Source organism: Cervus elaphus, chromosome 10 (genome assembly GCF_910594005.1).
Source record: "Cervus elaphus chromosome 10, mCerEla1.1, whole genome shotgun sequence".
NCBI classification, from domain to species: Eukaryota; Metazoa; Chordata; class Mammalia; order Artiodactyla; family Cervidae; genus Cervus; species Cervus elaphus.
The window spans coordinates 17,981,331-17,998,948 of record NC_057824.1 but is presented as its reverse complement, the minus strand read 5'-3'; the positions used below and the strand labels follow the sequence as shown (position 1 = coordinate 17,998,948).

Below are 17,618 nucleotides of genomic sequence, written 5' to 3'. Positions count from 1 at the left end.
CTGAACTGAACTGAGTTTGACCCAGTTCCTTTGGATTAAAATATTTTGAGTGTTTGTCACTTGATTAAAAGTAGAACCTTCTAACCATGACTCAGAGTTGAAGGAAATGTCAGAGCTTTTTATACTGGGAGGCAGGCAGTGTGGTAGTGAGGAAGGAGCGTGGCCTCCTCTCAGTGGACACTGCACCTCAGCATGCAGCTCTTCAGCTCTGTGACTTGGACCAGTGACTCTACATTAGAACTTGGTTGGGGAGGATGGATCTCATGTTTAAAAGGGAGACTTTCCCCCTAAAATTTTGCATTTGTTCTCAGTTTGATTAGCTTTGCATATTGGGCTCCTGTGGACTTCCCAAATCATGCAGTGGTAGAGAATCCACTTGCCAGTGCAGAAGATGAAAGAGACATGGGTTCGATCCCTGGGTCAGGAAAATCCTCTGGACTAGGAAATGGCAACCCACTCCAGAATTCTTGCCTGGAAAAATCCCATGGACAGAGGAGCTTGACTGACTACAGTCCAGTCCATGGGGTTGCAGAGTCAGACATGAGTGAGTGCACACAGAGAGAGAGAGAGAGAGAGAGACAGACAGACAGACAGACAGACACACACACACACACACACACACACACACACACACACACAAGAGTTCCTGTGGTTCCTGTCATTTAGCCAGTTGCAGTGGCTCTTACTATTGTATCATTGTATGGGAAAGTAACTAGATTCATCTTCCTCCTGGGCTAGTGAGGACAGGCTGATGCAGGTGAGGGGTCTGACCCAGAACCAGGTCCGTGGACGTCCTCGCTGAGCACATGGAAGACGCCACCGCTGCCGGTTCCTGTAGAGCACCAGGGCCAGCGCGGCCTCAGTTCCTGCCAGCAGGGCTGAGGTTGGAGTCCCTGGACGTGGGTGCGTGTGTGACACACTTCACTCAGTCTGTGTTTGTAGTTTAAAATTGTTCTTTATTGGAAAATTGAAGTCTAAATGGAACTGTTTTTGTAGTATTGTTTCAGAACAGGGACTTGACTTATGTTAGGACTTGGGGGGGAAAGAAAGTGAGCACAGAGAAGCTATACAAATGGTCTTTCTGTTTTAGAGAACAGAGTTAGGGGAGAAAATGTCCTTCGAGTCACTCTCCAGTTTAGTCAGGCCGATTGGCTGAAAGAAGTATCAGTGAAATTTAATTTCCTCTTTGATTCAGCAACCACTGATGTTGAAAGGGGTGGATTCAGCTCCTTGCTGTTTTGTGGGGTTTTCTATTCCTGCAGATTCCATAATAGGAAGTGACTTCCGTGGTGTTTACTATATTTTCCACTCTAGATTTTTGTTGGTGGTGGTGTTTAGTTGCCAAGTTGTGTCTGACTCTGTGTGACCCCATGGACTGTAGCGCACCAGGCTCCTCTGTCCATGGGATTTCCCAGGCAAGAATACTAGAGATGATTACTATTTCCTCCTCCAGGGGATCTTCCCACCCCAGGGATTGAACCTGAGTGTCCTGCATTGGTAGGTGGGTTTTTACAAACTCTGAGACACCTAGATATTTTAGGTACGGCAGTTTATGGGTTTTGCTAGTAAAAATTGCCCCATGGTGGACAAAGAATTTTTCTCCCTTATTTGTGTTAGTGTTTTCATTAAATCTTTTTTACATTTTATTTAGTTGTAATTTTTATTGAAAGTAACAAAAGAGACATAAAGCATTGATAGATTGTGTCATTTTGGTTGTGCCTCTACTGCTATTTGGATTGTTTTTTGTTTGAAGAGCAGAACCCACCCAGAGTTGAACTTGTCTTTTAAAAATCTTTGAGAAAATCATATTGAAAGATTAACTCATTGTTTTAGCTCACAGTGATGACTTTTTCAGTCTGAAAGTTGAAGGAAAAACTGGTTCCTTCTCAACAGTAAGAGTGGTTTTGGACATTTCCTTTGTTTGAAACTCTGTAGAGTTCTCGTGGTAGTAAGTCCAGTTGAACTTTGACTGATGCTGGCCATCTTCTAGATCCACACTCCAAGGACTGGGTCCACTAGACTCTTGTGGCTAGTGAGTGCTTAAACTGTTAGTGTGACTCAGGAACTACATTTTTATTTTTCTTTAATTGTAATTAATGTAGATGTTAATAGCCACGTGTATCTATTGGCTGCTGTGTCAGACAGCACAGCCCAAAGTAATGTTTGTTGTTGTTTAGTTGCAAAGTTGTATCCAACTCTTTTGCGACCCCATGGACTGTAGCCCATGGGCTCCTCTGTCCATGGAATTTTCCAGGCAGGAATACTGGAGGGTTTGCCATCTCCTTCTCCAGGGGATCTTCCCGACCCAGTGATCAACCCCGAATCTCCTGCATTGGCAGGCAGATTTACTTACCTCATTTGCCTAGAGTGTTCTTTAAGATATAGGCCTGAAGGCCAAGTCCCTCTAAAGGGACCAACTTTTAAAGATGGAAAACATTTTTAAAAATACACTTTGGTTTAGATTCAAGATTTTTCACTCATGTAGAAAGTATTCTAGTGTGATGTCAGCCCTGGAAATCTAGGAGACACGGCAGGTCCAGGGTCTGCCTTCGTGGAAGGCAGCTCTGTCAGCGGTGACTGAGTACCTTGAAAAGGAGGCCCCGACTGGGGCATAGGACAGAGGCTGTTCGGAAGGGTCCTGATAGGCCTTCTGGAGGAGATGACGGAGAGCTGAGGATGAATAAGACAGGAGAGGTACTATTCCAGGTATAGGGAGCAGCATAAATAGCAAGTGTGGTGGTCTGGAGGTATACACTTCTGCGCAAGTAAAGTTTTTGCAAGAGCCAGTTTTGTTTTTGTTTTACATTCAGTAAATTGCCACTTAGAGGCAGTGTGGTCTTGCCTCTGAGAGGGGGAGACTGCTAGTGTCGTTCCACCCTGGTGGGCCTGGGCTCCAGTCTCAACTCCCTCTTTATTCTTTTATTCAACAAATATCAAAATGCTTATATAATGCACATTATCTATGTGTGCTTGTTATGTGTGGACACTGCTTGGCTGTGGTTATGTCAGTGTGGCCCCGTCCTCTTGGACCTCAGAGGGTAGTGGTGTGGTCAGGCAGTCCAGCAGCCCTACCAGTGCTTGTCTGAACTGCAGACTGAAAGCAGCGTCTTGATGGGAAGGAGCCAGGTACTCCTGGCTGGCTGGTCAGCGAGACTCCTTAGAGGAGGGGCGCTGGAGCCTGTTGTGGGACAGACTCTTGGGGGAGTCAGGTTGGGCCCCTGAAGGCAAGGTCACCTCGTGGGGAGCCTGCAGTGCCGGCCCAGGGAATCCAGACTGTCCACGTAGGGCTTAAAAAGTAATTCAGAGTTTTAGAAACCCATCACATTCAGGGTGATTGGCGGAAGTGACTGTGACTTGTTCTCCAGGAGGCTGGATCATCTTTTTCCAGGTGTATTTTCCATCCAAGTTCATATGTGCAGTGAGAGCTGACAGTTGCCTTCTCACTCCCCAAACTGTATTTGTGGGAGCAGGAAAAAGATCATATGAACAACAACCTAAGAATCAGAACTACAGTTGACCCTTGAACAGTGCGGGGCGTTGGGGTACCAACCCTCCCTGCAGTCAAAAATCCATATAAAACTTGCCCTCTGTGTACCAGTTCCTTCACTGTGTCTCCCTAACGTGGTTCCTCCTTATCCATGGTTCTGCATCCTCAGATTCAACCAACCACTGTGTAGTAATGTAGTCTTTACTACTGGAAAAAAATCTGTGTGTTAAGTGGGCCTGTGCAGTTCAAGCCCTTGTTCAAGGGTCAACTGTAGTGTTCTTGTTTAAGGTATTAGGAAATTTTTGTACACACAGGAGGTTTTTGTTAAATTTTTTCTTTTTAATTCTTTCGACTGGGTGACATATTCATAGAGTTCCAAAAAGTACAAAAGGCTGTTTAGTGAAAAGTCTTCCTTTTTCCAGAATCACCAGTTCCCTCCCCATAGGCAACCGGTGTTTCTTGTATGTCATGCAGGAGATACACTGTGTATGTAATCGCAAGCTTTCTCTGCTTACTCCTTCTTCCTAAGGAGACACACAGGTATGTTTAGCCAATCTAGGTGCGTTTCAGGCTGGTGAATATCTCAGAGCTGTTAGAAGTATTAATAATTGAAGAGCAGGCATCATTCTAAAAATCCCCCCCTTTTTTTTTTTAATGTTAAAATGTTTTGGCACTGTACTTAAACAACAGAATGATTTTTGTATTTGTACTACACTTTATGAAGAATCAAAATTTTAAAAATTAATTTCATCTCAAAGGGCATTAGAGGCTTTGTTGCTATCATCATGTTGAACATCACGTGACCCTGGTTGACACCAAAGTTCTGTTTTATGGTTTTTTCCTAGTTTCTGGAAAAGATTCTTTAAACTTGTGGTTTTTATTAACCACCTTACTAGTTGACATACAGATACCTGCAGCTTAACACAACCTACTTCTGCACCAAGTAGATAAAGTAAAAATCAGTCTGTGGCTTGGTAGGACTTCTGTGAATATTCATATTCACTCCAGACGTTTCTGTTAATTTAGTCAGTTAATCTAGATATTGTAGAACCTTAACGGTGACACAAATGTCCTTCAGAAGAGGAATAGCTGAGCTCTTTGCCATCACACATCTGGGGAGGGAAATTGATGGGTATTTAAGATGGAAGATAAATTTCAGAACTGTTAAATAGGATGGAGAACAGAAATGATAATTAGACCCTTTTTAGGGGTAGAAAGATACACTAACGTGTGCATAGAATAGTTTCAGAAGGAAATTCCTGGAAATTGTTTTTCTTAGGAGTGGGAGTCCTCCATTTTCACTGTATATTTTTCCAAAAAGCTTTTTTTTTAAAAATTTTAAAGCATAAATTTATTGTTTTTAAAATGAAAAGCTAGTTTAAAAGTAAGTCAAACCCTCAGCAAAACATCTGTAATATTTGTGGTTAGAAGAATCTGTGAAATGGGGAGAACTGGAATTCCCTCTTGTAACCGGTTAATCCCTCTTGTAAAACCTTTAGATCTGTAGCAGGAATGTAAACTAAGTTTACATTACTACTACATGCTACTACATAAACTAAGTTTACATTACTGCTACATACTCTGTAGCAGGAGTGTACACTAACTTAGAGGTGTCGTCCAAAGATGGGAAATATGACTGTGTTTTAGTGTGATGTCCAGTCATCACCTCCTTTGTCACAAGCGCTGATTTTAGCAGAATCCTTCTGTTAGCGGTATCTTCATTGGTGTGCTTGAAGCTGCAAGACCTGACAGCCAACTAATGTTTCTTCAAGTACACTGAAAGAATGTCACCTTTCCCAGCGTGAGCAACATGTATTTTACTACTGCGTTGGGTGCAAAACATTATATGTAGATAATCACGTTTCTTTAGGGAAAAGATAGTATTTTTGAAAAGTCCTTCTTTAAAGTACTTTTTATTTTCCTGCCTTTCAAACTCATTTGAATACTAAAAATATTTTAAAATAATATCGAACCCATTTCTGATTTCATCCTCAAACTGTAAACACTTCCAAGTGGAACCGGGAGCATCCGGAAGTGTTCCAGGTGTTATCACCTGGGCTGAAGCTAATCGCCTGGGTCTGGACACCCCAGGGGCTGCCTAAAAACATCAGTCTCTTTAATTAAATGGGTAGTTCACTCACACTGTTCAGAAACCAGAGGACACAGCTCTGTCAAGTGAGCCCTCCCCCAGTCCCCTCGGTGCTTTCCCCCGGGGTGATTTCTTCGAGCAGAGAGCGTGTTTGCAGCCCCTTTGCCCCCATCCTGCCCGTGTCCTCTTGCCGGGAGCCGTGTCCCGTCCACGCGGTTGCCTGCCTGCACGCAGCGGCACATGGAGAGCTTCCGCACTCTCTCTGCAGTTGCTTGGGTCCCGCTGTGTGAGAGGAGCTGTGGTTGGTTCAGTCTGCTCCCCACTGGTGGATGGTCAGCTTTCCAGTTTCATCAGGGCCATAATGAATAGCTCTCCTCAGCTACTTGTGTCTCTGTAGAACAGATTCCTCAAAGTGGAATTAATGATGGAAAGGAACGTGCATTTGTAATTTTGATCGTATCATCAAATTGTCCTCCAAGAGTTTGTATGTTGGTGGAGCCTTAAAGCTTTAAAAGCAGCACACTTAAACCCAGCATAGACATCACTGGGTATTTTGTGCATGTTATTAATATAGCTGATAAATCCTCAAGTTATTCTTCAGCTTGTGATTCTGTATCATTTTGTACCTCTCAGTCGTTTGTGATTTATCTGTAATTTTATGGCATACCCTTTTTTTTCCCCTTTAAGACAATTTTTTAGCACACTTTCAGGTTCAGAGCAAAATTGAGGGAAAGGTTGTACAGAGATTTCCCACGTATGCTCCCTCCCCCTACCCATGCATAATCTTCCCATCATCAGCATCCCCCACCAGAGTGTACGCTTGGTATGATTGATGAACCTCATCGATACATCATAATTATCCCGAGTCCATAGTTTACTTTAGGGTTCACTCTTGGCTTGGTGTATTCCATGTGTTTGGATGAAGGTGCAATGGCATGTATCCATCGTTAGAGTGTCATGCAGCGTTTTCTTCACTGCCCTAAAAATCCCCTGGGCTTACCTGGTGGTTTCATGGTGAAGAATCTGCCCACAGTGCAGGAGATGCAGGTTCAATCCCTGGGCCAGGAAGATCCCCAGGAGAAGGGAATGGTGGGGACATCCCATGCAAGAGGAGCTCCCATGAACGGAGGAGCCTGACAGGCTCCAGCCCGTGGGGTTACTTACCGACTGAACGACAACAGATCCCCTGTGTTCCTTCTAATTTATCCCCCCCACCAAAAAAAGCAAACTCTTGGCAATCATTGATTATTGTTACTGCCTCCTTTGGAGAAGGAAATGGCAACCCACTCCAGCGTTCTTGCTTGGAGAATCCCAGGGACGGCGGAGCCTGGTGAGCTGCCATCTGTGGGGTCGCAGAGTCGGACACGACTGAAGCGACGCAGCAGCAGCAGCAGCTCCGTAGTTTTGCCTTTTCCAGAATGTCATGTAGTTGAAATCATGTAGTATGTAGTCTTTCAGATTGTATTCTTTGATTTAGTAAAGTGCTTTTCAGGTTCCTCCATTTCTTTTCATGGCCTGATAACTCATCTTTATTTTTTTTTTAAGAACTGAATAATATTCCATTGTCTGGATGTTGGTGTACTTTTTAGACTAAATGCATTCATTTCTCTCCTAGCCCACACACACTTCCATATGTTGTACACTGACACCTCTAAGTTCAGAATAAGGCTGTTCTTTCTCCAGACACGGGACTGCTACCTACCAGCTGCAGCTCCCAGCATTTGGGCCAGGGGACCCGTCTCTGGCTTGCTTGTACGTACGGCGCGGCCAGTAGTCTGAGGTGGCCCAGCACCTGAGGTTAGGGGTTGCTTCTGCAGAGGCTGAATCCTCGCTGCGCCCCCACATCCTCCTCCTCTCGGACTTTCACCTGGGCTGCCCGCACTGCCCTTCTCTGCCGGGATGTGGAGAACAGTGAGCCCCTTTCTACAGGCCAAGGCATCCGGCCACCGTCGCGGGAGCTGAAGGTTGGTCTGATGGTGGCCGTGCCTTCTGACAGTACCTTCTTTCCCACCTTTGTCCCAGGAAGGCTTTTCTCCTCCCCTCAGGGCTGAGGGAGGCAGCACATAGACCTCATTTAGGAAACTGTAAATTGTCCTAAGCTGTCTGGGAAATGGCACTTCCCCTTCCCTGGGGCTTCTGAGTGAATCAAATGAGGTAGGAAGCTGGCTGCAAGTCCAGGACTCTCCTGATTTAGGGTCCAGCGTGACAGAGATCTTCCACTCAGTCTTGTCTTATAATCCTTTCATACAAGTCTCAGGTGAACCTGGCCATCCCTGCCTGGAACGAAGGCCTGAGAGCAGGGACTCACTCTCACTGAAGAAAGCCTGGGAGGAGGGGGATCGCCTGGCTGAGCCCACTTTGGCTCTTGGGCAGATAGTGACCTTGAGGAAGGGCATTTTTTTGTTGTTGTTGTTGTTCAATATAAAATCACTGTTCAGAATAAAGTAAAACCTTATTTTTACTAATTTATGTATTTGCATTAAATATTGAAGCCTGAATCATAGACGATTTTAGAAAGAATTTGCTTTTAATTATTTCCTAATAGTTATTGTAACCAAAAAAGGGCGGGGGGGTTAGATTAGATGTCTTTTAAGAATGTGATTAAATGCCTGAAGTTTATTTATAATGGCATAAATGCCAATAAAAGAGTGCTCTTTTTCTTTTCCTTTAAATTTTTAAAAAAAAATTTATTTCTCCGTTGTTGGAAAGTTGTGCCTTTATTTATTTGCAGAATCTTTGAGAATTTTCAAAGCAATATGAGCATTAAATCGAGTAGAATTGTCAGATTTTTAGGGCTTTACCATACAGAAAAGACGATTGCTGGCATGAACTGTGTACCAGGTGTAGGGTGCCAGGTCCTTGGTGCGCGGTATCTTTCAGTCTTCATAGCAAGTTCGGAAGATGGGGCAGTGACAGTAATACTAATGACTAATATTTACTGAGCCCTCACTGCATGCCAGGCTAAGTGCTGTGTACACAGTGTATGACTTAATTCCTTCTTCAGTGATCCTAGAGGCAGGTACAATTTTCCTTTCCAGGTTAGAGCTAAGGAACACACATGGGGAAGGCAGGAGTAGGTGACGGAGATGGACCTGAGTGAGACTGGCTGGGTACTTTCCTCACCACCCCAGACTCTGCTCCCTCTGTTGTTGGTGTCTGATTAGCCGTATGTTCATAAATGCACTGACGAGGCCTGGAATGGTCTCCAGATCACCTAAGACTGAAAACCCTGTGAAAATGTCTAACACTCTGTGGATTCCTCGTCTTTAGATGTGAGCTTTTTCAGGAAGCATTGCCCTTTTTGGATCAAGGTGGTTTTTCTTTATTTATTTTAATCCAGTTTTGACTCAGGAATTAAAATTCTCTTTGTAAAAATTTCCAAGGTTGATGAATAAAGATGCTCAGCTTTTGAAAGATTTAAGAGATGCATTTAATAATGCCGAAGAGAATCTAGAGAATTCTGAAAGGATTTTAAAGAAAGCAGACCTTTTTCATGGGGCAAAAGGGCTGCAGCGAGAAATAGGGGTAAGGGGGGAAGAGAATATACCCTTCCTTGGGAGGGGAGTTTCATGCTCAGAAGTAGAGAAACACTTACACAAAGCAGCGTGTAAACTCTTGGGTAGTTTATTTCCAATACCGCCATCTCTCCTTCTCCATTATGCTTTTTAATCTTTGCATTACCAGTAGAGGGTCATTGATGCCAAGATGTAGCCAGAGAGGGAAATAGACTTGGCTGGTTTTCTGGAAGATAGAGAGGCAGCAGGAAGAAGGTGTGAAGAGGAGGATGAGCAAAATAATGTAACATTTCAAGAAAATTCATTGTTAAATTTTGTTCTCCTTGTTTCTGTTTTAGGAAAACAGTAATAAATGTTAAAATTACTGCTTGCCCTCTTGGCCTAGACAAAGTAACTTGTTAACATTGATATTGTGTATCGCCTGTAGCTTAGGCACTCTTCTCCCGCCTGTGTTCTCATTTGGCTTGCAGTTAGCTGTCCAGGGCTCCTCTGTGCTAAGCATGGGGTGGTGAGCACTGGGCACTGACCTCATCCCTGTGTTTGTGGCGTTTACAGCCTCATGAGTTGTAACAAGAAGTTGATAGTACAATTTTAAGATTCACCCATTATGTCTGTAGACTGTGGACGAGTTCATACTTCTAGCCAGTACAGAGTGTAATAAACTGGTTTGTACACGTTTTGAGAGAAAAATCAGTTCTGCCAGCGTGGAGGATCTGGGGCTCTAAATGCAATGCAAAGAAAATAAGATATATTGACAGAAAGAGGAGAATTCAGAAAACCTGAGGGAAGAAGTATCTTCTAGATGGTTTGTTTAATTAGCTGATGCATTTGAAACAACTCCTTTCAAACAAAACTTTTCAGATGTTACTGGCTGGAAAGATTGGGTCAGTCACCTGCCAGGTATTTGATTTGTAAAATGAAAAGCCTTTTCCAGTGTCTCTATCAGAGTAGTTCATTCCTTAAGGTGAAATGCTGCCTTCTGGTTGCAATGCATCAGAATGGGTCTTGCAGCATGGGGGGGCGGTCAGTGTTTGGCGTGGCCGTCCCTGGACTGAGGTCTCTGTGGTCCAGAGGGGAGAGGGCCCTCGTGGTCCTGCGTGGTGAAGCCGTCCTGCTCCGAGGCGGAGGGTGTGCTCAACTTTCTCCTTCCTGAGCTGCTGCCACCGGCGCCGCAGCCTCGCGGGGCGTGGTGGAGCCTGAGCGCCCACAGCTGCTTTCCCCGGGTCAGCTTAGCTCAGAGGCACAAGAGGCACAGGGGAGTCTGGACCTGGCGGAGACGGAGAGGGAAGAGGTTCAGCCCCGCACCCCTCCTTCTCCCAGTGCCTTCCAGCCCCAAATGAAGAGTCATTTGTGACTCCTCGGGGAGCTGACCGAGGCAGGAGGCACCTCCTCCAGTTGGAGGTGACTCCCCAACGTGTGTATGTTCTATCTTGAATTCCTTGGTGCAGCTGAAAAGTCCCGAGGGGGTGAGAATTCCTGTTCCCGGCTGTGGCTGTGTGACGGGGCTCATCTGCTGAGGGTGACCCTGAATCCCTTGCAGCCTCAGCTTTGCCCTCTCCTGGGCCCATCCCCTGCTGATGTGGTGGAGAGACAGGAACTTCCTGGGATTGGAAGTGTTGGTGCTCAATCTTGAATTTTCGGAACTTGCGATGACTCAGACTGGTGTTTGCCCAGCCTGTATGTGGGGACACTGGGTGTGTGGAAAGCACAGCTGTGTTGTGTTGCAACAGCCCGGCTCTCCTGCTTCGCTCTCCTGTGTCATGGTTTGTTTTGAACTAGAGAACAGGGAGAGTAATGGTGAGGAAAGTGTGATGGTGTGAGTGTGGATATGCCTTCCACAAGCGCTGCACACCCCCTTCTGTCTGTTACAGAGACTGTACATCATGTATGTGGCTCTTAGTGTGTTCACACATGTTTGGACTGGGTAGGTGAGGACGCAGCAGGGTTAGTCAACCCTTCCTGCACCCAGACAGCTGTGAGACGTGCTTGTGCTGAAACAGGGTGAGAAAGAGTGGTCACCGTGGACACAGTGTGGCAGACCAGTAAAAACCAAAACCAGAAACGAGGCGCAGACATAGAAGGTGCAGCTGCACTGGGACTAGGGCAAGATAAAACCGTAAAAGAAAATGCGTCAGTTTGAGAGAGGCAGCACGTGGGTGAGCTGTTAAAGGTAAGAAAGTTTCTGTGCAGGATGGCCTTTAGATAACTGGTGTCAGTGGCAGAGCGCCCCTTTCCTGCTCTCAGCGCGTAGCCCCGGGATACCATTGTCCCTGTCTCACAGTTGAGGGAATTAAGACGCAGAGATTAAGCTGTTTGCCCAGGGACGCGGGGCTGATTGCCTCAGCCAGGGTTTGCACTCCCGTACTCTGCCTGCAAGTGTTCTTTCTGCATTCCCATTTCTGACTCCCACTTCCCACGCTGGACTGGGGACCCTGTTGTTGACCTTGCTGTGGTTATCTGTTCTTCTGAATTTACCTGCCATTGTCCTGGCCTGCCCGCTCTCTCCTGGAAAAGTGCTTTGGGACTCTTGGAAGAGTCAGTCAGGCGCATCCACAGGCTATTCCAAACTTCGAATGTACAGTATTTGTAGCTCGCTTCCTCCTTCTGGTCTCTAGTGCTTGACACTGCATCCCCTCCTGGCAGATAAGGGAATCTGGTGTCTGTCATAAGTGGCTTCCATTGTCTTTGTTTAAATGAGTTTCATTTTCATGTTCATAGATTAAGAAGCATTGCATTAAACATACACACACACTTGATTTTTCTGAAAGAGCGGTCAGTAAAAATGTGTGTACATATGGGAGGCAACAAATACAAATGTTAGTTATGTTAGAGGGTTGTTCTCATTTATTTTTACTTTATTTCATGTGGTCTTTGTGTCTGGAGACCTTAGTGAATCTCCAGCTTAAGGATGACACAATGGCATAGAAGTTGTGGAATGGAACCCCAAAGCCACGTGGAAACACAGGAGCTTGGTGGTCGCCTGCGGGAAGCCCTGTCAGTGGTTCTCTTTGCGGTCTTCTGTATCCAGGAGTCCTGTTGTCGCTTCATGATTAAGTGTCCTTGAGCCTGAGGAAGCAACCCCCACTTGGGGCATTCTACAGAACAACTGACCTACCCTCTTCACAAATCTCAGAGTTACGAAAGACGAAGCCTGGAGGCCCTTTCTGGAGTCAAGGAGGAGACAGAGACATGACACCTAAACGCGTTGGGGTCTTGTAATGTTTTTTTGTTTTTGTTTTACAGTGTTTTTTTTCTTCTTTATCTGAAATGGGTTTTGCAACAGGAAAAAGAAACATGATAAAGGACATTTTGGGAACAATTGGCCAGGTTTGAGTGAGGGCAATCAGTATTAAGTACCATATCAGTGTTAAGTTTCCTGAATTTGTCAACTGTCGTGTGCTTGTGTGAAGGGTGTTCTTAGGGCGCACACAGTGAAGTACTCGGGAGGAAAGGTGAGGCTCATGCCATCTGCAGCTGCCCTCAGAGGTCCTGCAAAGCAGAGTGTGTGTGCAAGGAGTGTCTAGTCCCTCACAGTCAGGCAGGATGAACTATGTGTTCAAGGTGGCTTATGAGGCCTGTATGTGTAGTGAACTCAGGAGGTTGAAAAGGGACTGCTTGGTTTTGCAGGAGTCGTCTCCGTAGTCACTGTTTAATGTGAAGGAGGGCTGGACGTGAGGTTTTCTAGACCGAGAAAGTACCTGCAGAGGAGAAAGCATGCTGATGCAGAGGCTGGCTTGTGGTATTGTGGCTGGGAGGTTGGGTGCCCCGGCAGGTGCAGAGGAGAGTGAAGGAGTTTGAACTTCATCGGTAGACATGAGGAAGATACCAAGATGCCTTCAGCTGCAAGTTACCGTAGGCTGCAGCTGGAATGGCTTCAGTGATAGGAGTGCATTTTCTCTCGTTACAGGAAGTCTGAAGATGTTGGGGGGTGGGAGGTGGTTCCAGGATCGGCTGTGTTAGCCTAGAGATGGCTTCGTGGACCTGGGTGCTTGTGTTTGCCCTGCAGCCATCCTTAGCACGCGAGCCCTGTCTTCTTTCCTGGCTGAAGAGCGTTTCTGCAGTTCCGGGAGGAAATCTAGTGAAGAGTGGGAGGTCATCTTCTGAGCATCCCTTAGCACTGGGAAGGAGAACCATCTCCAGAATGCTTTGGCCCTCTTGCCTTCGGTTTCCGTAGCTGGGACTGTGTCACTTGCCGCGGGGAAGGTGGTCTGGTGGTTTTGCGCCTTGGACTGGAAGTCCCTGCCCTTCCTGAAAGGAGCGTCCCAGACAGCCAGCTGAGGAGGTGGTTGGGGAAGATAGTCAGAAGAGTCTGCACCTTGGAGAAAAAGGTTTTCGATTTTCTAAAAGTGGCTGGTGGCAGGGGGAGTGGCTTGTTAAATTTTATAAGAAGTCGCTTGCACACATCACCCCCCATTTTACCCTTGCACCTATTTTTGGCAGGTTACTTTTCAGCTGCTGCCCACATGCACGCACTTTAGTTCTAATCTTACTCTGTGTGCCATTCTGCATACAGTTTCATTTGCATGTTTTTATATAACACAAAACATTTTCCTATATTTGTACAGTCTTCATATGTTAATGGATGTATAATGTTCTCTAGTTTCTATTGTACAGCAGCTTATTAAGCCTCTGTTATTGAATGGTAGTAATGATAATAGCTGAGGGCTTCCCCGGTGGCTCAGCAGTAAAGAATGTGCCTGTGGTGCAGGAGCCACAGGAGCCAGGAGTTGGATCCCTGGGTCGGGAAGGTCCCCTGGAGGAGGGCACGGCAGCCCACTCCAGTGTTCTTGCCTGGAGAATCCCATGGACAGAGGAGCCTGGCGGACTACAGTCCACGGGGTCACAGAGTCAGACACGACTGAAGCGACTTAGGAAGCACACACAAATAGCCAACACTTTGTGAACCCTTAGCACCCACAGGCACTGTTTAAGTGATTTCCATGTATTAATTCATTTAGTCCTCACAGCAGCCCTCTGAGGTGTAGTAGCCTTTATCACTTCCAATTTCTAGATGAGGAAACTGAGGCACAGAAAGCCTATGTGACTTAACCAAGGTCACACAGCTGGTAAGTGGGGAGCAGGAGGCAGAGCCGGCATCCAGACACTGGCAGTCTGGGTCTTGAGCTGTGATAACCAGTAGGTTAAACTGCTTCTGAGTATAGTCTGCATTTATTTTGATGTTACAAATAATTCCATGGTGACTGTATTTCTGCACGTCTTGTCCTCTGCACTTGCACGCATGGCCAGGTTGTTATTTGAACAGTGCGTGGTCAGTGAAGGACTAGGGATGACACATATAGGCCACATAAGAGAAGTGTTACTTTGAGAGAGACTGGAAAAAAGGAGTTGCTATAATTTTCATGTTTGATGACTAGGAAGGATGGTCTCTTTTGTTTACTGTTTTATCTTCCTTTGTGATACTTACGTGCTTGTATATCTGTTGATATTTATTCTTGGGAGGTGTGCTTTCTATCTTTCTATAAGATTGACTTTAACCCTTTCTGTATAGTTTTTAAGCTCCTATTTTCTTTTAATTATTTTTAATTTCTGTGTATGTCTATTTCCTGTAGCTTTAGTAGTTTGAGGAATCTCAGTTTCTGTTAAGGCTAGTTTTTTTTTTTAAATAATTTACTTCTTTTATATATATATATATATGTATGTGTATATATATATATATATATATATATATATATTCACTCAAGGCTGGGCTTTAATTTTCTCAGATTGCTGTTGGTCTAACCTGATGCCTAGTTACTGTTTTACACACATACATTCTTGAAGCATTTTAACATCATAATTCAGCGAACTTGTTAAATTTCCATTGTATTCCTTTAATTTGTATTTGCCTTACCCCACACTCTTTATTGTTTTAGACTATAGGATAGAGTCTGTCATTTTAGATAGCCTTCCTCTCCTCTCTCTTTAACTTCCCCTTCTTCAGAATTTGAAAAATACTTTTGTTTTATTTTCCCAAATGAACTTTCAGATCATTTTGACATTATTCGTAAGACATGCGAGTGTTCCGTGTTAAATGCCCCTTTAGGTTACGTTTGTAGTAACATGTGACGGTTGGAGAGCGATTATGGTTGCTTAGTTTCTCATTTCTGTTTCTGTTTCATTTCTAGATTTTGGATCATTGTTTGACTTGGAAAATGATCTTCCTGATGAGCTGATCCCCAATGGAGGAGAATTAAGCCTTTTAAACAGTGGGAACCTCGTTCCAGATGCTGCTTCCAAACATAAACAACTGTCCGAGCTCCTGCGAGGAGGCAGCAGCTCCAGCATCAACCCGGGAATAGGCAATGTGAGTGCCAGCAGCCCCGCGCAGCAAGGCCTCGGCGGCCAGGCCCAGGGGCAGCCCAGCAGTGCCAACATGGCCAGTCTGGGTGCCATGGGCAAGAGCCCTCTGAACCAGGGAGATTCTTCCGCCCCCAGCCTGCCCAAGCAGGCAGCCAGCACCTCCGGGCCCACTCCTCCTGCTTCCCAAGCACTGAATCCGCAAGCACAAAAGCAAGTGGGGCTGGTAACCAGCAGCCCTGCCACGTCGCAGACGGGACCTGGGATCTGCATGAATGCAAACTTTAACCAGACCCACCCAGGCCTCCTCAATAGTAACTCTGGCCACAGTTTAATGAACCAGGCCCAGCAAGGACAGACGCAGGTCATGAATGGATCTCTCGGGGCTGCTGGCCGAGGAAGGGGAGCTGGGATGCCATACCCTACTCCGGCCATGCAGGGGGCCACGAGCAGTGTGCTGGCTGAGACGTTGACCCAAGTTTCACCGCAAATGGCCAGTCATGCAGGGCTGAACACCGCGCAGGCTGGAGGCATGAGCAAGGTAAGCGAGCGTCAGTAATTTGCAGGCATCCTGCTAACCAGGGGCGCGTTCCTGTCCTCCTCTAGGTGTTCCTCCTGCCCCTCCTTCTCGAAAGGGATGGATTTGGTGTTCCATGTCCTTCTTCCCAGCATACGGATCCCTGCCGTGTCTTTAAGGTGGGAACTGGTGAAGAAGCCAGCGGTAGGCTAGCCTACACGTCAGATGGCAGACAGTTGAGAACACAGTGGTGGGGTGGGGGCCGAGGGCTAGTTTTCAGCCTCTGAGATGAACGTGTGGAGATAGGACCACGTGATTGAGAGGCAACTTGGCGGGGAGTCGGCCGTCCGTGGCGTTAGTGAGCCCGGCAGAGGCGCTCTGCCGTCACCTCCCGCCACCAGCCAGGGCCGTCCTCTTCATGCCCTTCCTGTGTTACAGCCAGCTGGCCTAATGTCTTTTGCCACCACCTCCGTTTTACCAGCGAGGAAGCTGGGTTCCAAGCTGGTTAGCTCCTGCCGTGCTTCACAGGAAGGGGTGGCATGGCAGAGCCAGGGGCAGTGTGGGGCCTCGGGTCCCAGAGGAGACTCAGCAGCGGTGCTCCAGACGGGGTCCCAGAGCAGCGGCGTGCGTGCCGCCTGGAGCCGGGAGGTGCTCGGAGCTGCTGACTTGGGGTGTCATGGCGGTGCAGCGTGGAGCTCTGCCCCGAGAAGGGCCCCGCAGCTGGTGTGCAGTGTAGGAACTGCGTGTGGAGAGCAGGGAAGGCAGATGCCAGGGTGGAGAGGGGCCTCCGGAAGAGTGAGAGCGGACACGGGGCAGGATGCGAGCTGCCGTAGTGGCTCAGGCGGTAGAGAATCCGCTGCGGTTCAGGAGACCTGGGCCCAGTCCCTGGGTAGGGAAGGCCCCCTGGAGGAGGAAATGGCAGCCCACTCCAGGATTCTTGCCTGGAGAATCCCATGGACAAAGGAGCCTGGTGGGCTGTAGTCCATGGGGTCGCAAAGAGTCAGACCCGGCTGAGCAACTGACACTTTGGCTTTCAAGGGACAGAGCACGGGCTGACCCGCTAGGCGCCGACCACTGGGATACGCCGAGAAGATGCTCAGCTGCTGCCCCCAGTGCCCCTGTTTTAGGCAATGTTTGGTGCAGCAGATTCCAGAACAGCAGAACTGTTTGAATTTGATGAGTCCCAGATAAGGGGAAGGAAGAGGTCAGCGTAGAGCAGTTTCCCCACGAGGTTGATGCCGGCACTAGGGGACACCTGTGAGCCCTGTGACTGGCTTAGCTAAGAAGAGGATTTTTTTCAACTGAGAAAGTAAAAGTGAAGTAATTCTAAACATTCAAATTTCATTTATCTCTTTTGAAGTGTTATTAAGGGGAAATGTGAACTCAAATTTTTGTTGTCCCTGGTGTTTGAAGAGGGGTCTGTGTGTGCATGCGCGTTTTGGAGTTGAATTGAGAAGAGGTTTCTTTGGTTTAGGCTTTGTGGGTAGATTGATGTTTGTTCCTTCCTGATTCACTGGTCACTGTTCCACATGCTCAGTTACGAAAAGGTGTTCTGGAGAATTTCAGTCACACACAAAAATAAACAGGGCTCCTGAGTGATCTCAGAAATCACTGAGGAGTTTTCTTTAAAATGTGGATTATCTGTCCATATTTGCCACATTAGATACTAAAAGAGAATTTTAAAACACAAATGTTCATTAGCCATTGTAGTGA

General features: G+C 46.5%; 1 protein-coding gene across 1 annotated transcript in view; it reads left to right on the top strand.

Annotated features, from left to right (window-relative positions):
• LOC122701328 (CREB binding protein) overlaps nt 1–17,618 on the top strand; it is a 119,191-nt gene that overhangs the window by 10,188 nt on the left and 91,385 nt on the right. Inside the window, exon 2 of the mRNA XM_043914145.1 lies at nt 15,217–15,929. Within this exon, the coding sequence (XP_043770080.1) occupies nt 15,217–15,929 (713 nt within the window). The remainder of the gene's footprint in view (nt 1–15,216; nt 15,930–17,618) is intronic.